Below are 21,067 nucleotides of genomic sequence, written 5' to 3' on the forward strand. Positions count from 1 at the left end.
AGAAATGAGTAATTTGTATAATAAGCTATGTCACTGAAATTATCAGGGACAAGATGAGCTAAAGGAAGGGGTTCTTCCCTGGAGTGCTGAGGTCCTGCATGGATGCCACACTGAGAAAACTGAAGGACAGTTTCTGGAGATCCCATCTCGTACTACAAGGAATTACAGATTGTTGTCCCTCACAAAGAACCAGGCTCCTTTAGCACCTCTGGAAAATGAGGTGGATTTTACCCAGTCCAGTTTAGGAATGAAAAAAAAAAAAAAACAACATACTGTCCAATAATATGATTGCGAAATCAGGGGATTTTGGGCAAGGTAAACTGTCATGTGTTAGCTTGCTTCTAAAACCAAATTTGTTTTCTGTGTTTCTGTGGGAAATCAGAGGATGTTATAAGCTGAGTCATGCCATTATTGACTTTAGCAAGCACAGCACTGATATAAATAGTGAAACACTGGGGAGTCTTAGGCAGAAGGAGAAGAGATTGAGGTCTTCTAGCAAGGGCTAGTAGGACAGGGAGACCAAAATGAAGACAAAGATCCTTCTTTTCCTTGAGTTGCTATATGTTGTATGTTCTTCTGCTTTTCCAGTGGTTCCAGAAAAGAAAGAAGAAGATACACAATTTGCTAAGGTAAAGACTACAGGCAGAACTTAAGAAATAATTTATTGAAAAAATGAACATACTGATGTATTAGTGATGTAGGATATGTTATTATATGCATTGGAAAAGAAAGTTTTATGTTCTAAACTGTTTTTTTTTTCTTCCCTATCAGAAATATCTGGAAAGCTTCTATGATTTTAAAGAAGAGAAAAATTCTCTTTTTAAAGTAAAGAACCTCAATCACATGGCTGACAAAATCCGAGAGATGCAGTCATTCTTTGGGCTAGAGGTGACTGGGGAGCTGAACCATAAGACATTGGACATGATGAAGCAGCCTAGATGTGGAATACCTGACATCCGTTCATACAGCACCTTCCCATACAGCCCTAAGTGGAAGAAAGAAGATGTGACATATCGGTAACATACATTAAAGCATGTTTTTCTCTACACCACTGGGAAGCTTTGTGAATGCTAGGTAGAAGCCATGTCAACAGTTTCTTTACTATTTATTCCTGTATATCTCCATATAAAAGCTCCATTTAGGATGAAAGGGCCATGAATGTGGGGACTATTCAGGCTTCCAAATAGTGACAAAAATACCAAAATAACATGTTAACATGTTAACATGTTATGTAATGTTAACATTACTTAGTTAACAGCCTACAAAATAATATACTTGGTGGATAGGGATGCAACTGAGGGTGTATATGTTAGGAAAACTGTGAAAGCTTCATCTGTTATGTAGGCAAATATTTTGAAAATAAACAACTCAAGACATATAGATAATAATAATTCTTGATTAAAATATTTGACCTTAATACCATGTATCCCAGTACATGTGATCTAGTTGCTTTTAATTCCTTTGTCCTTATTTCACAGGATTTTGAACTACACTCCAGACATGCTGCAAGCTGATGTAGAGGAAGCAATTGCAAAAGCCTTCCAGCTCTGGAGCAGTGTCACCCCTTTGAGATTCACCAGGGTCTACAGTGGTCAAGCAGATATAATGATCTCCTTCGCCGCTGGATGTAAGGGGATTCTGCTGCCTGGGAAAGATGGTATTTGTCACCTTTTCTTACAAAGATGATGAAAAGTATAACTTTTTTTCCCCTCTTATTTTTAGTTCATGGTGACTTCTATTCATTTGATGGTCCAGGAGGAACTCTGGCCCATGCTTATCCCCCTGGCAGTGGGATAGGAGGAGATGCCCATTTTGATGAAGATGAAAACTGGACCAAATTTACTACCTATAGTGGTAGGTAACCTTAAATGTTGTGTTACCTGTTCTTTAATAGACAGAGTTGTCTTGAAGATGCTGTAAAGTCACATACACCATGGCAGTAGTTTCAGTGTTTACTGACATGTAAAATGTCAGTGTAATTTAGTAAAATAATGCTACATATTTTGATCTGGGCTGCAGTCATGACAGTCTTCTGAAGTTAATGCAGACAGCAATTATAGCTCTAGTAAAGGAAATGAGATTATCATAGAATAGCAATATTGGGTAATCATGACATTGTAAGACAGGGAATTTTCACCCTCAGGTAATGACCTTAAAAGTTGTAATATAACCTCTTGTTCGTTTTTTTTGGGTTTGTTTTTTTTTTTTCCCTGTTTTAAAGTGATGCATATCTTTAACTTCTGGAAAGGAAAAAAAAATCTTGAGTTTATTGATAAAAGTTATTAAATGAAACAGTGAAGTCTTCTGGTTTCCAGCAATGTCCAGGGATAATGTTACATTTTACTGGTCTTCGTGAGGTAGTTACCAGTTAAATTCCATGTCATTTATTAATCTCAGAAATCTGTCTAAGTGACTAAAATATTCTCACCTGGTTTTTAGTCATCATTAACATTAAAGAAAATTTGTTTCTTTGTTGGCAAGAAAATTTCTGCAACAGGTGCAAAAACTATTCCCAGATTGGTTTCCCAGTGAAAAATAAGTTTTCATAATTCAAAACTCGTTTCTTCTCCAGGATGCCAGAGAGCCTCTTAATGGGGACACAAATTTTGCTGTTTTTTTAAGTCCAGAAACAATGTACTATGCATGAGAGGATGGCACCTCTCTTCCACTGTCATGCAAAAAAAAAATTAGTAAATTTTTATTCTTTGTGCTGAACTTTTTTTAGGATACAACTTATTTCTCGTTGCTGCTCATGAGTTGGGCCATTCACTAGGTCTTGGTCACTCCAATGTCTTCGGTGCTTTGATGTATCCTATATATATGGCCAAGGATACAAGGGACTACCAGCTTCATCAGGATGACATTGATGGCATTCAAGCCCTCTATGGTAAGCAAGAAGAATCCTTTTTTAGTGAATGATAAATAATAATTTATAATGAATTTTACCCAACAGCTAAAATGTACTGAAATTTCTACTGGAAGAAGGATACTCTGGTTTAATTTCCTGTTACTATTTTTGGGTAAATCTCTTGGGTTTTTTTGTGGCTAACAGTCTGTATCTGCAAAATAGGCTGTATTCATACCATTTAGTTAAAAGATCCAAGTCCTTCTCCAGTGGTACCGGAGGAACAGCAGTATTAAACTCTCTTTATCTTCCACAAAATGATGGTCACATGCCAAGTAGCCTATGCATTTGGCTTCATATGGTACATCCTGAAGCTCTGCAATATGAACTACTCTGATCTACTTTCCAATTCTACACTTATCTGTTTTACAAAGGATCCCCCAGGGAATCTCCTGTACTTCCAACAAAAGCTTTTCCCCCCCAAGAACCAACCGAACTGACACCTGCAGAAGCAACAACTGAAATGTCACCCTGGCCAGAACCAACACGTACAACACCCTCCAAACCCCCACCAAGACCTGAGGACTGTGACCCTCATCTGACTTTTGATGCTATCACCACCCTCCGTGGGGAAACACTGTTCTTCAAAGGCAGGTAAGTGCTTTTATTTCTAGCAACACCTGTGTGTGAGATTCACAAAGGCAAAGCATAAAGTTCATTTCAAGGCATTTATCTTCCATTGGTTAAAAGGAAGATATTTTCTTATGAAAGTGTTAAGGCAAATTTGCTAAATTTTACTAGCCCACCTGGGCTGGGTGAGTAACATGGTTTTCTGATGGGTGAGTAAGCCAATTATCACCCACGTCTGTTAGAATTGTACAAGGCTGAATAATTCCAGTGTAACTCCTCATCCTGTAGCTGCTTCACATACAGCACTGTCCTCATCACACCATCCAGGTTGTGGGCCAGGAAGCTGTGGAAAATGTCACTTTCGGTGTCACTCTGACCTAGGAATCTGCACTAGACCACTGCCCAGTGATGTCTATAGGGAATCCCTGCTGTTACAGGTGTCCACTTTTGGGATACACTCTAACACTAGCACTGTAGCAGGTTGTTGGCTGGACGTATCCACCCTGGTGAGGGAGAATGGAATGTGAGGCCCAGGATTTCACCTGCTTCTTGTGTTGGTAGTTGTGTTTTGATTGAACGAGCTCCCTTTGATGATGCGGGTGTGATTTCCCTTTTAAAACATACGATGAAGAATTGTAGCTTAAAATCTTAATAATTTTCAAGGAAGGTGAGGAAGGAGCAGTTTTTCCTTAAATTAGGTTTGAACATGTTCCTCAAGAATATTTAATTAACATTTTTGACCAAACCGAGATGAAGAATGCAACTGTACCTTACCAGCATGAGTCATGGCAAAGAGAAAGCTGCAATTGTCACGCTACCACAGATACCACAGGTTTTCCAGGACAAGCCATCAGGATACCAGTGGAGAGGTATACAGTGCCACCAACTCTAGGTGAACCTGCTTGAGCCAACAGGCTGGATAAGATGACCTTGAGAGGTCGCTTCTGACGTCCACGACCTCAGAGCAATGCATAGTAAAGGGCAAATATGTGTGTGGGAGCAGGGCAAAGTGAAGCACTGCGATCACAAAAGGGGTGATATCTCGTGCCTCATAGGGAGCACTTGCTCCAGAACCTAGACAGTAGGCTTTAAAGTGTGTTTCTGGGCTCCTGACCTACTAGTGAAGTACAGATAATGAAACACTGCTGTTTTCATTTCTATCAGCTATGTCTGGCGCAAAAGTCCATATTTCTCAGAAATTGAGCACGACACCATCTCCTCTTTCTGGCCGTCGCTGATAGGTGGCTTTGATGCTGCTTATGAGGTTGACAAGACTGATCGAGTGCTATTTTTTAAAGGTATTTCTCTTGCATTTCCATCAGTCCTTTTTATGAATGAATGAAGTTATAGTAATACTACTAATGTTTTTTAATAATAAGGGAAGCAATATTACACTAATATTCATACTAATTCTAATACTAATACTAGTACTATTAGGAGCTATTCTTAATACTCAAATCCATTTTGATTTTGAAAATGCTGTTACTGCCATTAACTAATTCTGCTTCACAACATTCCTATACAATACGATATTACTCTTCTTTGGTCAGAGAGAGAGAAGATCATAGCTGAGACAAAATTTATTGCTACATTAAGTTATTTAAATACATTTTTAAAGGTGCCAAACACACCTTTGTTGACCTTTAACTATTGAATATATAACTTAATGTCTATAAAATGTCTATAAACTAATGTCTATAAACACCTGTGAGGTATTCAAACTTACGTGTGCCCTAGAGGGTAAGTTTTTCAGTAGAACATTTGTGCTGTTTGGTGGCATTTACTATACAGAAAGCTCTGGGACTTTGATGAAAAGCAGATCAGGCTCCTCAATGAATCCCTATAACTTTTTCTGTTTTCCTGTAGATGATCAGTACTGGGCTGTCAGTGGCTACAGTATAGAGTCAGGCTTCCCCAAGCCCATTCAGAACCTGGGCTTCCCCACCAGCGTCAGGAAAGTTGATGCAGCTGTTCATGATCAAAATACCAAGAAAACCAGTTTCTTTGTAGGCAACAAGTACTGGAGGTAAGACTCTTTCCTCTTCCATACAGCAGATAACAAAAATAGCTTTTAAAATCAAGTTACATTAGCATCCTCTTGTTGTCAGCCTTCTCAGACTGTAAAAGCTGAAACTCAGAGGCAATTATTCCGGTTTTTTCACTCAGGTCTTTTCATAGAACAAAGTCTGTAGCACCTGAGGTAAAGACAACTTTCATTTACCCTTACCAACCTGTTATTAACAAGCGAATGAACTTTCTTTATTCATTAGGAAGCACTATGAACTTAGTATAAAAAGACAATGTGAGTAGACTTTGTCATCATATCATGTATTCATTCAGTAGCTATTAAAGGGCAGAAGTGCTCTATGAAATCTATAAATGACAAATCAGTTAAGAAGGCTGTGGAAGGACATTAAAATATTTGCTTCTTAAGAAATTTTTTTGTTCAACTAAGTAGTAATCTTAGTTTTAATAATTAATCTGCAATATTATCTTAAAAGATTATTATTGCACCATAAGTTTCTATTTCTTTTATGGGGTCACTCCATAGATTGTGTGCTGTTAAATTAAATTAAGATGAATAATTATTTAAGTTTATTACTCAGTATAAGCCCCATCCAGCCTCACTGTCAGTCTCTGGGAATGAAAGTAAACTCTTTAGTCTGATATTCTGAAAATAGCCTTACATAGGCCACTAAAGATGTAAATATTTACATAGACAGGATTCACATAGACTGTTCTATGAGATCACAGATGCTTACAGTTACCGGATTTTCAGCTGAGAGTGGGTATATTTTGTAAAAATTCCATCTGATTTTAACATTGAACATGCTGTGCTTATTTTCTGTTTTCATGCAATTTCTTTATTTAGTTTCAATGAAAATACTCAATCAATGGAAAGAGGATATCCAAGAAAAATAGCAGCTGACTTCCAAGGGATTGGCCACAAAATTGATGCTGCCTTTCAGAAAAATGGTAAATAAATTAAAATGTAACTAAAAAGAAGTAACCCAAAAGACCACCAACCAAAGCCAAAAATATGTATCTTTCAAATATATATGTTAAATGTTTGTTTTGATTTTTTAATCACTCAAGAAAATATTGTGTATAACAATAGGTATACAAAAATGAAATATTAATTTTCCAATATTCTGTCCTTCCATTTCTAGGATATTTCTACTTTTTCCATGGTTCAAACCAGTATGAGGTTGACATCAAGAAAAAGAAACTCATCCGTAAAATGAAGAGCAACAGCTGGTTTAATTGCCAGAAATATTAAGTGGTGGTGCAGGGATGTATTTGTACCAGAAATGGTTTTACATGTTCCTTGGTTCTAAACAGTATTATTCAGCTGTTACTGTGCATCTGAGTCTGAAATTATGGCCTTTGACAAAGCTAATTTAAAACCGTAAAATGTAAAACCTAATGTACAGTTTTAATTTATTTTGTTCTCCAGTTATTTATTAATCAAGTTGTTTTTGAGTAATAAAGTATTTTGCTCAAGTATAGCAGTGTTTTTTGTGTTCTGGTTCAGTCCACTGGAGACAAGGCACCTGCTATAACCATATGCAAGCCTGAACAGCATCATGACCATTTTTAGTGGGGCTCAGTGTCTGTGGAGGGAAAGTTAAAATGAAGAAGAAGTAGGAGGGCAGTTCTGGCAGACAATAAGAAATTAGTTAGGTGACAGAGCAGGGAAACAAAGACATTCAGGAACAATGTGGGGGAGGCATAAAAGGTAAGAGGAGATCCTACACAACAGTGTGTGAAGGGAGAGACTGGAGCCTGGGACTCACCTGCCATGACCCCATGGCAAAGGAACAGAATGGTCAGGGCAGGGATGGAGACAGGTGCCTGCTAGTAGATGGGAGCATGGCAGAGAGCTGAAAGGACCAGTGCCCCAGTGCTGTGGTGGGTGGATTTTGTGAGCAGAGTCATTCACATAGCAGAACATGAGCCAAGAGAAGGGTAGGTGTCCAGTTTGGGGACGGAGGTAGCATGCAGGCAGGTTGGGAACTGATCATAGGGTCACAGGGAGTCAGTGGATTAGCCCTGCTGTGCTGTGACTGTGTGGCTTGGGAATGGAGTCAGGGCTGGCAGTCCACCTTGCAATGCTGAATTAGAAACCACTAACAAGAACTACCTCCCAGTGTAAACAAGCTGAAATGATAAGAAAATCCCAGAATTTTTATGTAACTACCACAGATGAATCCTCCAGAGGATGAGTGGTGAGATACAGAGAAAAGTACATCTGCTTCCTCTGTGCACCTTGTTTGGGTCCCCCTCACAGGGCAATAGCTCAGTGACCTTAAACACCCCTCGGGGTATAAGAAAGCTTGGCTGAAGTCCATCCTATCTGAAGGGATTTAGTCTCATCTCTCACAACACTGATGCTGTTGACTCGCTATTCCTCTTTCTCTAGCAGCATTGGCAAAGGTAGAAAGAGAGGATGGGAATGGCTGCTAAGGACAGTATTCCAGTTAACCCAGCTCAAACCCCATTAGGGTTTTGCTCCAGGTTTTCTGCACAGGATTTGCTCCTGGTTTTCCACACAGTGTAGATCCCTGAGAGACCTTGTCAAAACACATACTAACATCTGTTGCACCATCCATCTGGGCCAGAGGAAGCCATGTGTCTCCCAGTGTACCCACAGACCCACTGTCCCACTATGCTAGCAGACAAGACCAAAGAAGGGCAGCAGAGATGCCTTTGAATGGGGCTTTGAGAAACCTGTCCTAGTGGAAGGAGTCCCAAACGCAGGGGGTTTGGAACTAGACAATCTTTAAAGTTCTTTCCAACGCAAACTATTCTATGATTCTATAAATCTTGGAATATCTCTTCTTTGCCATGTTCACCTCCTCATGCATGCTAGATTCACTCTGAGCACCTCTAAAAACAAGGTATAAAATGAACATAGGTTAGAAGTGGCTTAAAAGTCAAGTAGGGACTGAACAGCTCAGCATTGCCACAAGGGCAGTGGTGCATCACTGTGAAGTCATGGACTGACAAGTGAATGAGTTTACCTGGCAGCAGTCCAGGCAGGGCAGAGACACAGGAAAACTGTGTTGCCCCAACATCTCCCAGTGTCTTTCTCAATAGCCTGTGCTGTGTACACAGCATATCCTGAAGAAACTTCAGTTCAAGGACTTTAGATGACTCCAGGGTTAGGCAGGGTGCTTGTGAGTACTGTTTGTACATAAATAATGGGATTAATCCCCTTTTTTAAAGGGCATTTTAAAAATGCCTACATGCTTTGATATGCTAAATGGATGCCTTCTTATATGTGAGGGCTACCTTCAGAAATCAGGCCTTTAGGATCTGGTTGTTGACTGAGACTCCAAAGTGGTTAAGGAAGAACAAAAAAGAAGAACAAAAAAGAGCATCTCAGCAACGGTGAAGCAGAATACTGTTGATGTTTACAATGACTCACATTATATTAACATATTTTTTATATATGGTTGGTACATTTTTTTTAGTTATGACCTCAAGTAAACAGCAAAATTAAAATATTCTTTCGACCTCTGGGTATTAATTAGCTTAAACTCCCAGTATCTGAAAAATGAGTGATATTTACTTGAATGCAAAGGAAAATCTAGAAAGAGTAGCCTGGAGGATAAATAGAAGACAATATGGCATGGATTTCACCAGGACAAGAGGACTGGTGACAAATGTTAACCATGGAATTTCTATCTGTATTTCTGTTTTCTTAATGTCTTAAACTTTGAAATGAAAGAACATTACTTTTGGTTTGGGAAAAGCAATGAAATTCCTGGCAAATGAAAAACATAATTCAAATGAGATTGGAAACAGGAATGCTGAAGCTGCCTGGCTACACTTAGTGGGCAAGAGATTTCTTGTAACTATGATTTTCTTATAACTCATAAATGATTGCTGGAATTAAAGGCCTCTTGGGTACCAGAAGGGGAAATTTGTCCGTAAATGTAATTTCAAGTATTTATCCTCTGTGAATATGAACTTTCCCTGAAGACTGAGGCCAGGCACACAAAAAAAAAGAGGCACACAAAATAACCCTTTACATCTGAAATTATTGACAGCACAACTTCTGTCCCAGACCCAGTCTCTTGCACATGAAATCTGAGGTAAAAATGCCTTAATGACTTCACCAACAAAGAGCAATAGTAACCTGTGTACAAGCTGACTGGAACTAGGGGGGCCCCATCAGTGAATCAGCATTACCATGCTGAAGACTGTTATATAAAAGCCAGAAGTAGGTCACACACTCATCTTTGTCAGCAATACATATTTCTGAGGCTAGGTTTGTGCTGCCAGGCCTGAGAGTTTGCAACATCACCAGGAATGAAGTGCCAAAGGCACTGAGTTAAGCAATGCTCATGGCAGCACAGATTTGCAGTTCAAAAGCTTCCTGTGCACAGAACTGGGGATTACCAGAGTCCAGCCTGGCCAGGACACTGAGGGTACATAAAGCAGCAGAGTGGGGCAGTTTCAAGCTCTACGTAGTCAAGCTTTTGACTTTGCAGAACAATTTAGCTTAATTATGTTCTGTTGAGGCTCTATGAGATGTTCTTTTGCTTTTCTCTATACTAGAGTATGCATTAGTTCTAAAATATATAAACTGTACACTAGCAATAAGCTTGCCAAAAAACGAGCAACTTCTAACACTTCTTGCCAGTGTTACATGTCTTTCCTGGGTACAGCCAAAAGGGGCTGGGGCTATGGGAATACATCCAAGGCAAAAGATTGACTCCAGAAGAGGGGGAGAAAAGGGCAATCTTAGAAGCTCACCCAGGCACTTTTACAGGTTGAAAAGAGAACATAACAATTTTCATACTGACTTCTTTAACCCAAGCCAATAGATTGTCATTATATATTGTACTAGTTATTAATAAAGCCACCTCAAAGGACAACATCAAAGATCTCTGTGGTTATATAGTTTTCTTCATAAAGCGTATTCTAGGTTATTGATCTCTTGAGGACAATGGTGAATAGTATAAAGCAAAATGAGAAAGAGTTTGACAGAGTAGCAAAAGTATGTGTTTGAGAAGGCCGATAATCAGAAAACCTTATACATTTCGTCAACAGCTTCCTATATGGTTTTGATGGCTTCTAAAGACCCTCTCATTAGTGAAAAAGATAAGTGAGGAAAATTTATCAAGTACTGCCAGCTGAAAAGCTTCTTCTTTCTTCTAGTATACATGGAGATAATATGGGAAGAGAAAAAATTTTGGAAGTCTATAGCTGGGCTGTAAGCCCCAGAAGCTGTTTCTGCAAAGAGGTATTGTGGGTGTGTAAGCTGTACAGGAGAACTCTACATCCAATATTTAGATTCCTCTCACCCACTCAGAGACACCTCACTAACTATGTGAGGGGAGTCATCAAACCTCCCTCAGGGGATCGCTTCTCCTCAGCTCAGCTGCCCCATTTTTGGGCCCTTTCCTGAGCCTGTCCACCTCCTTCCAGGGCTAGGGAGAGGGTCTCTGCCCTAAGGGGAATGCTTCAGCTAGGTATCTGCTCTTAGGGTACAAGTTCTGTCCCCAGTGACCAGATAACCCCTGCAGAGTCCCATCGGCCTTGCTGGGGACTGCTCTTGTTTCAGCTGCCCAGACCTACAGTCCCTGATGTCCGGCCTGCGGACAGCCACAGGCACCCTGTGCTCTGGGGGTCCTTCTGGTACCAACACAGTGCCCTTCAGGAGGAAGCAATTCTAGCAAATACCTCAAGTGTACTTTAACCTCTCCTTTCACAGCTCTGTGGAAGGGGGTTTATCTCTCTGCACATGCAACATCCCACCTTCCCTGCAAGTTCTGCGGGGGTACCCTAAATCCTGGGTCAGCCCTACAAAGAAATCTCAAATACCTAGGACTGTCTTCAATAGCAGTAAGCATCTCTTTTCAGGATTCCCAAGGACTCCACCATCACCACTGCTTTGTCCTCATTTGTGGCAGTTTATGGAGGGTGTGACTTGACTGGGTGTGGAAAAATAGACCCAATGCTAGAGTGGACCTGTTGTTGAGTATCAGCAGTTCTCACCACCAGTGACAGACATAGAGAACAGAGGAATCTCTCCTCTGACTAGGACAGCCAAGAGACAGTTTGATTCAGAAAACTTCAGTGCTTTATTATTGACGATGAAAGAACGGGGCAGCAAACACACCCTATTCCATTTTTGGGATTCTCCACAGATCTCTCTCTGTGCTCCCCTTTTATTAATCTCCTCAGGTAAGCAGTACCTGGTGTTGACATTCAGTTAACTAGAATTCTCAGGATTTTGCTGACCTGATGTTTTGATTTCACAGGTTCACACATTACCATTCTGTGATTGTTTTCAATCAGAGTATAAACCATGCATCCAATCACACAGACCATTAAACAGTTTTCGACTTTGAGACCACAGTGCTTAGTCAAGGTCTACCCTCTTTTTTGGTTCTAGTTAACTGAATGCAGGTGTAGGCTGGCTCAGCTTGTTCCCACAATTTATAAAACCTTATAGTAAATATAAAAGGAGACTGTGAAATACAAAGTCATTGTGCAATTCTCTGAAAACAGTGGAAAAACTGTTGAATAAAAGTAGCACAAAAACATCTTGGCTCAATTTTTATACTTTTTACATATGCTGTGGGAATTTTTTTTCATTTCTTTCTGTAAATTCCACATTTTCCTCCAGACAAAAGGAAGTTTCATCCATGTGAGAACTGTATTAAAGAAAAACTGCATAAACAAAGCACTGCTTCATCAAGCAGGGAGTTATAGCACTGCCAGAACTATATCAAAGGGAAAGATGGTGGCAGTATAATAGCCTCCAAAAGTACATGCTCCTATGCAAACAACTGCAGACAAAACAAAACAAAACAAACAAAAAAACCCAAACAAAAAACACAACCCCACCCCCAAATAATCAAAAAAACAATCAACCATGACCACCACCACCAAACAGCTAGAACACAACTTTTCTGCTTGTTTTATAACCTTCTGTGTATGTTTTTCCCTTTAGGTACTTCAACAACCCTTTTGAAATCAATACTAACTTTGAACGGGAAACATTAAAGAGATATGCTTTAGATTTTGGAGAGTAAGACTAGATTTAAAAAATTGAAATATTAATAAGTTTATTAAAATGAACTACAGGTCTATTATCTTTTCATTAATCATATTTCCATGTTACAAAACTGCACAAGGGTGGAACCAGATGAAAGACAGTACCAGTCTGTTCTATGATAAAACCCTTGTTTTGCATGTTCTGTTGCTAGCTAGAAATTGTGAGCATCAATGAGTCAGGGAAAGCTTTATACAGCAAACAAGTACTATATAAAGGTGAAGCAGGTGTGTGGGAAATGACAAAAAAGACTTCTCTAAAGGTTAGGGGAACTGAGAATGGAGAACCTACCATTTTTCTTGTTATTATGAGTGGCACTTTCTTGTCCTTTTCCTGTAGATACAAGACAGAAGAAGGAAGAAGACATGTAACTTATCCAAGAGAGGAAGGCAGACCTTTTGGGAAGATCTTTAGCAACTGTTGAGTATCCATTGTAGTCTCTGTAACTAGTAAACAGTGGTTGAGGAACTTGCAGAATAAATAACATGATGGAATAATTCTCAAAATGGTGGGTGGTGGGGAAAATGAAGGGTGGTGTAATCATGATGACAAAGGCTTCTTTAGCCCCAACTCATCTTGCTTTATCCTTTTTTAGAGAACAATTAAACCAAATGATGTATTCACTTGCTTGTTGACTCTACAAACAATTAAATTCCTGAATCAGTCTAGGTTTGTTTTGCAGTTCAGGTGGAAACACGGTTATTCATGTGACTTGCAGTACTATGAAACATAGGTCTTCATAAAATAAGTTAGGGGGTTTAATGAATTATTGCTGTCAAAAATGTGGGGAAATGGGATAATACTGATGAAATTTTATATTCAGTCATATATTCCAAACTACCTCTTATGAAGGACTCTGGGTAACCCTAGGGCACAGGATAAGTGAGGGGCATCTTATCAGAAAATGCTAGACAAATACTAATTTTAAATGTATTTTGAGTTAACTGCAAAAGTGATAATATAATGTAAAAAACTGTCATTAAGAGAAAAAATAATCATACAGGCTTTAACAAACTCAATTGTTAAAGCCATAGAACAGAAAGAAAAGTAGCAGAGACACATGACTAAATGGTGTTAGTGTAATACCTTATGAGCTTCAAAAGCAAACACCATTTACTGTCTTGAAAATTACTGTGGCTTTAAGAAAGATGGGGAATCTCTTGTTTGGAAAAGTAATAGCCCAATGAACCAAATATTGAAAGAAATGTAGGAATTCTTTGGGCTGGAGGTGATTCTGGCACTTTGGACTTGGTACAGAAACATCACTGTGGATTCCCTGACATAGCTGGGTTCTCAACCTTTGCAGGAGAGCCAAAATGGGCAAAACAAGTTCTGACATACAGGTAATTACAGTGGAATTCTTCGTGTCTAGATGGCATACTCCACAGTGCAAGTGGCAAAAACACAGTCGGTTTTCTATGACACCAACCTTGTTGCCCACACAGAAGCAGCCCTGCAGCGTTTAACATCCTGCTTTGCAGATGCTGCTGAGCTCTTTGGGCTGAAAGTCAGTTTAAAGAAGACAGAAGTTCTCCATCAACCTGCAGGTCAGGAAGTCTTCCATCATCTCCACATCACCATTGGTCAACCAGAACTCAAATCAATCCAGTAGTTTAATTACCTAGGTAGCCTCATCTCCTCGGATGGTAAGATTGATGGAGAGATAGACAACAGGTTAGCAAAGGTACACGGTACCTTCGGAAAGCTTCATAAAAGAGTTTGGTGAAATAAACACTTGAAGAAAAGTACCAAGATCAGTGTTTACAGAGCCATAGTGCTGTCTACTCTCTTACACGGTTCTGAATCATGGGTCATCTACTGCCACCACCTGTGTCTCCTAGAACGTTTCCATCAACACTGCCTCCATTCAATCCTAAATATCCACTGGTCAGATTATGTGACCAATACATCTGTTCTTGAACAAGCAGCAGTCACAAGTATTGAGGCCATGTTACTGAGAACACAGCTGCGTTGGGCAGGGCACGTCTCAAGGATGAAGGACCACTGCCTCCCTAAGATCTTACTTTATGGGGAACTTCCCACTGGCTGCCGCATGAGAGGAGCCCCGAAGAAAAGATACAAGGACTCCCTGAAACAACATCTCAGCCTTGGCCATATTGATCACCATAACTGGTCTACTCTGGCCTCTAATCGGGAGGCCTGGAGACACACCATCTATAACACTGCTGATGCCTTTGAGAAAACAAGCAGGATCAGTCTTGAGGAGAAAAGACAACGCAGAAAGAATCGTGCCTTGCAGATTATACCACCTAAGGAGTCTTTCTGCTGTGCCTTTTGCAACCAGACATGCCTATCTCATATTGGCCTTTTTAGCCACCAATGCGCTTGCAACAAACATGGTAGAGCCCTTCCCAAATCTTCGTTTGTGAAGCCTAGCCATGATTTTGAAGGATAGTAAACTACACACCAGACCTGTGCTCAGCAGATGTCAATGCAGCAATCAAGAAAGCACTGTGTTTGGAGCAATGTGACTCCACTGAAATTCATCAAGAAGGATAGAGGTGATGCAGACATAATGATCTCCTTTGCAGCCAGAGGTAAAACTCCAAGTAACCGTTTTGAGTTACTGCCAGTTTACTGCCTGTCTGGAGCAGTTGGCTTGAAATGGTAATGATTTCTTCCCATGAATAGCACATATAAAGTTCAGAGTCAGGTTGAACAAGCAGACAGAAAACACAGTTCTTGCTCAAGGTGCTATGGCTATAATTCTTAACAATCTTTGAGGGAGGGTATAGAGGCAAATGAGGAGAAGGAGAGGGAAAATAAATGTAAGGAGCTGCCTTACATTTATAGATGGATCTATACCTACCAATCTATAGATCTATACCTGGATCTATACCTACCGTACTCTGCTCAGTGTGTGCATGAACACCCCATCAGCTCTGTATGGAATTTGCTCCTCAGATCACAATAACTTCATCCCCTTTGATGGCCCAGGATGATCCCTTGCTCATGCCTATGCACCAAGCAAGGACATTGCAAGGACTTCGATGAGGATGAAACCTGGACCAAAAGTATAGAGGGTAAGAAATTAAGTTCTCCAAGCCCTTCGTGAAGCAAGTTGTACATGAAATCAAGGGTGCAGTGTCTGTCTCTTCTGTTCCTTACGAAGTGCTTAAATTGCTATTGATTTGGGGGAGCATTGTTCTGTGGTTTCCGTAGCTATAAAAAGCCACTGAGCCCTCTGGTTAAGGGCTGCACTGGATGGAGAATTATTTGGGAGGGGGTCCCCTTCTCTCCACTCCTCCAACCTGCTTGCTTCTTGCCAACAGTTATATCACCTGCACAAACCCAGGGTCCTCCTCCCACACTGACTTCTACACGATCTACAGGCTATTTCTTTGTATTCTGCTATAATGATTTCATTATTTTTCTTTCTGACCAGAATTTCATCTCTAACTGAATTTCCCACGAGAGCTTCACTTGCTTAGGCAAGCAGTTCTGAAAGCTTCTGAACTGCCTTATGCCTTTCAATGTTATTCAGAAGAAATGAAAACACGCAGCTCTCCTATTATATGTTTTGTTTGTTGTTTTCAAGTACAAACCTGTTTTATGTTGCTGCCCATGAATTTGGCCATTCACTGGGACTCTTCCATTCCAAAGACCCCAATGCTTTGATGTATCCAGTTTACAGGAAATTAGACCCTTCAGAACTCCCTCTTCATTAGGATGATATTACTGGCATTCAGTACCTCTATGGTAACTCAGTTATTGACTAACTAGCAATTATAATTTCAAAGACTTTGGAATACCTTACAGTGAGATTTTTGTGTACTGGGTATACCTCAATGAGTTCTCTCTATAAGTTCTTCCATAAACTGCTTCTTTTAGGACCATCTTCTAACACATAAAATGATCAAAGGGAATCTACTGAGATAAAAGACATAACTGAGCCAAAAGATCCTGCACTGCCAAATACCTGTGGCCCCAATTTAACTTTTGATGCTGTCACCACTTTCCATGGAGAAATAATGTTTTTTAAAGACAAGCAAGTCAGCTTCTAGTAGTAAAATAGCTGGGTATCATTTTTTAAATTATGCTTCACAGCAAGGGAAAATAACTTTAACCAGAATGTCAGCCATTCTAGACAGGAAGGCAAGAAGGGAATCAGGAGAAGAGATGGAAAACAAACATAAAGAGGCTGCTAGAAAAATGAAGAGAGAAAAGGATAAGCAGGAAGATGACCTGTGGAACAGGACATGCTGTGAAAAGGGCGGCGAAAGATGGCTCCTCTGCAAACAGACTGTTTTCACTTTAGGCTGTAAGCAAGTCCCAAGTGTTTGGCATCTGGGAGAGTCCAGCTTCGGCAAAACACAATTCCAGCTCTGGGACACTTGACACCTTCATTACTGTCCTTGCTTTGAGAGAGCTGAGGGTTTACCAGTCTTGACACAATACCTACTTGAAGAACCTCTGTAGTGGTGATTTTGTATAATAATAAAAGGAAAGGATAATAGATTCAGTGCTAAACTCAGACAAAGTGTCCCTTTCCAGGGCATGACATCCCAAGGTCTGAAGTAGAAGGGTAAAGGAGATGATTCTCCTTCTTTTCATGAGATAGTGCTGTGCTTCCCCTGCTTCAGACCCTCCCTAAAAATCAACACTGAAGCAAGTTCTGACCTCAGAGTTTGGAGTCCACAGGGCCAATAAAGTGTTATTTTGCAGAAGAGCCTCACACACACTGACTGTTTCTCTAAACTGGTGCTGATAATCCCAGAGTGGGCTTCATTCCCAAAGTCTTACCCCATACCAGCCATGTGATTCCATTTCTGCGTAAGGGAAAACAAATGTTTTGACCAAACAGTTCCTCTGACCTATTTTAGATGTCTGGATCAAGACGAGAGCAATCCCACCATGGAATTAACTTTCTTTACATTATGATTAGGGGAGCTTAATGTGACTGCTCGGAGTCAGATAAATCCTACCCTGATTGCCATGATATAGTTTCAAGCATTAATGTATGTGAACACCTAATTTTATTTAAAACCTGTTCTATATTTATGTAAGACATATTTGGCACAAACACCCTGCAGTCAGAACAGCTGACTTTAATTTAACATCTTTGTTCTGGCTACGGCTGCCACCTGGTGTTGATAATGCATCTGAAATTTCTGAAGAAGATGAAACCATCATTTTTAAAGGTAAAATGTTGTCTTTTTATTTTCACATGTTGTCTTCCAATTAGCCTTGAGAGTTTGTCTGGCTTAAAAACTACTTAAGCTCTTTCTGTAGGATCCAACAAGCTTGAATTTAGTCTAAAAATTGGTGTGTTTCAATCACAGAGATAACAAAAATATTATCTAAGATAAAGAAAATGTATCTTATTTTTTAATATTCATACAGAAAAGTTTCCCTGCTAAAATAAATGCAATGACTTTTTTCTTTCTGGGAAATTATCTATTGAATTTAAAAATGATACCACATGCTTCTTCCAAACTTGTGGGAAACCCATATAAATACGAAGGAAGACTGAAATTTCAGTTTTCACAAAACGTGATTGCTTTTTTTTGGACTCTAGAACTAATATGTAGAATGTTTTCAAGTAACCGTTATTTTATCTCTGTATTTTTCCATTAAAAGATTACCTTTCATGGAAGGGATTATGTCATTCCCAGAAGAAGATTCCGATAATACGTTGTCATCAACTTTTCTTCATAGGGAATGAATTCTGGGTTGTGAAAGGAGATACCATGCTTCCTGAATACCCCAAAAAACTCTACACCATGGGCTTTTCAAAGGATCTTACCAAAATTGATGCTGCTTTTTATAATGAAAATGAGGGGAAAACATATTACTTCATAGTGGACAAATTTTGGAGGTAATATTTCCTGTGATACTTTCCTAAACAGAAGCAAACATAATCATATGATCAATATCCTGCCATGATTTAGGATGCATTAGTCACACACTTTTGGTAATCTCTTTCAGTGTCACAACTGGCTATGAAAAAAATATTTGAAATGGAGGTGAAACTGTGCTTTTAGCTTTCCTCTTAACCGATATAACTATTGTATATTTTATTGATTTATTTATTTTCATTTATCTACCTTGGGAAAAAAACCCATTCTACAGCTCCGTAAGTCATCTCAGGAAATCAGTTAGAACCTCACCATTTATATAAAAATGTTTCTGTGGAGTAAGAAGGAGAAGCCCACCCTTTTCCAGTTACTAACAGATAGTTTCATAAAGTTGCTGATAAATGCTATGTACTGCAAAGAATTATCTGCTGTGCATGGTTATTGTTTTCTCTTTCCAATTCAGTCCCTACTGCTCAGGTTTTTCTTACAGGACATAGATTTCTAACAGCCAAAGGAGGTGCTCCTGTAATGAAAGCAGTAATTCACCTAAACTTTTGTAGATGAACAACAAGACTTCTCTTCTGTCTGTCACCACAATACCCAAGTCATTGTGCATACAGAGATCACCCTGAAGTAACTATTCAGACACGTATTTGCAGTTCAAGCAGAAAATCAGACTTCCACATTTTAAGTCAAATTCTGGTAGCTTGAATGATTTCAGATGAGATATTTGATCATTAAATCTCTTGCTGAGCAAAGTTATCAGAAGAGGAAGGCCTTCAGAAGCCTTCTTATTCCAGCATTAATAGATAAAATGGACTTTACTAAAGATGTAATAACTTGCTATACTTACATAAAATGACTTAAAATAAGTTATAACTTCAGAAAAAAACCACAGATTTTTTCCTGATAAACATTTCTTACAGAGTCATGACATTAAAGCAATCTTTTTATAATATATTATCTCCTTTAGGCATGGTCCCTCAGAAAAAAATATTAAGTATTAAGCAGATTTATGACAATGGTTCCAATATTAAGTATTCTTAGATGTATCTTGAGGTGCAGTAAAAAGAAGCAATTCTTCCAGTGCAGCTACTAAAGTAATAATTATTTATGGCAAATTGTGTCTCTCTCGATGCTACCTAAATGATACTGAAAATCTTTAATGAATGCAGTTACCTGTTGATAGGTAGAAGGTAATTAAGTGAGATTATTTAATCATGAGTTGTTTGCAGTTTTCATTGACTCAAGGTTTTTTATCATTTTTCTCAGTTATGATAAAAGAGGTCAGTCTATGGATAGAAAGTCATTACTCATAAGAGATGCCTTTCCAGAAATTAATGGGAAGATTGATGCTGTTTTTCAACATGAAAGTGAGTAAGTGTTCTTAATAAAATCTGCATGAAATGCTCAATCATAGGGTTGAGAGAACCTGGGCAGAGAAAGATACTTCTAAATGATACTCAGAGCCCTCAAGATGACCAGTAAAACCCTGAAACAGTCACATAACGCTCCCATGCTTCACTTTACCCCTTTGACAACTTCAGATCTGGGAAGGCTGTCTCTAAGGGACAGATATACCTGTATTTATGTTGACGTGCACATCACACCATGAAGAGCACTACCCAAGACAGTGATGTCTCAATAGCATAAGGTTTACCTGCTGTGAGCAAAGCTATCACAGCATGGCCCTCTACCATAAAATGGGGCTGCTTTGAGTCCCAGTTGGCACTAACTTCTCCTACATGAGGGTGAATACTGCTTAGACAGGGAGATGCTGATCTAGACTCAAGGATGCACCCACACTGCCAAATGTCACAGCTTCCCAGTTATCTCCTTGCTCCTCATATGTTCCTTATCAAAACCCATACATGCTAATTGTTTCATAGCAAATCATGCAATTGATAACATCTTCCTCCAAAACAGGGCTCTCATCTGGCGCTGGGGGTCCTTAGCTGTAGACCTCACTCCCAGAGGGTAATGTGGATGTGACTGCCCCAGGCTGGATATCTCCTTCCCTTCATGGTATCTGGCACACAGCTGGCTAGAAATGCATTCTTCTGGGTGGTTTCAACACAGCTGATGTGTACCAGGAGATGTTTTAAACTGAAGAAACACTCAAGACACATTTTTTTATTGTCGTCTTGTGGGACTCAGCACATTATGCAGTGTGTGAATGGCTGGTTTGCCATGGAAGGTGTTCCCATGCTGCTGTACAATGGTTTGCAGAAGTTACTCCTGGGAGTAGATCCTCTTGGCAGCGTAATTGTATCCAAAGATTACTTTGAGCTCTTTCTGGATGTTGTTAAATCGTACTAATCTTTACATCTGCAGTATCATAATTCACCTGGTTTTATTGCTGTCTGGTTTTTTTATAGACTTCCTTTATTTCTTCTGTGGAAGAAAGCTATTTGAGTTTCACATTGATAAGAAGAGAGTTACATGCTTCCTAAAGACAGACTTCTTGTTTCCATGTTAAGGAAATGAAATCTGTAATGGTGTTGGAAAGAATGTAGTGTTATTGGTCTAGAAACACTTTTTCTTTTATAAATATATGAAATGCACAGGTACTTTAGCATTAGTCAGTAGACTTCAGACCCTGCATGATCTGTGTTTCTATAAATAACAGAACAGTATTTAACATAATGATGAGTATACATGTATGTGGTTAACATCAGGCTGGCTAGCTTACCAAACAAC

General features: G+C 39.4%; 1 protein-coding gene and 1 pseudogene across 1 annotated transcript; both read left to right on the forward strand.

Moving 5' to 3' along the window:
* Positions 1–486: 486 nt before the first annotated feature.
* Positions 487–6,926, forward strand: LOC113944078 (stromelysin-1-like). The gene is made up of 10 exons (XM_027636707.1): positions 487–629; positions 772–1,016; positions 1,479–1,627; positions 1,723–1,854; positions 2,726–2,887; positions 3,280–3,499; positions 4,640–4,773; positions 5,342–5,501; positions 6,348–6,451; positions 6,646–6,926. Exons 1-10 carry the CDS (start codon positions 525–527, stop codon positions 6,753–6,755), a joined length of 1,521 nt encoding a protein of 506 aa, XP_027492508.1. The 5' UTR covers positions 487–524; the 3' UTR covers positions 6,756–6,926.
* Positions 6,927–12,826: 5,900 nt separating this feature from the next.
* LOC113957003 lies at positions 12,827–20,846 on the forward strand (annotated as a pseudogene).
* The last annotated feature ends 221 nt before the right edge of the window (positions 20,847–21,067 follow it).

Source organism: Corapipo altera, unplaced genomic scaffold, assembly GCF_003945725.1.
Source record: "Corapipo altera isolate COAL_440 unplaced genomic scaffold, ASM394572v1 0, whole genome shotgun sequence".
Lineage (NCBI taxonomy): Eukaryota > Metazoa > Chordata > Aves > Passeriformes > Pipridae > Corapipo > Corapipo altera.

Coding starts and splice junctions, on each gene's coding strand:
- LOC113944078 (XM_027636707.1), top strand. CDS start 525: ATGAAGACAAAGATCCTTCTTTTCCTTGAGTTGCTATATGTTGTATGT. Junction 4,774..5,341: donor TCGAGTGCTATTTTTTAAAG/GTATTTCTCTTG, acceptor GTTTTCCTGTAG/ATGATCAGTACTGGGCTGTC. Junction 6,452..6,645: donor TGCTGCCTTTCAGAAAAATG/GTAAATAAATTA, acceptor TTCCATTTCTAG/GATATTTCTACTTTTTCCAT.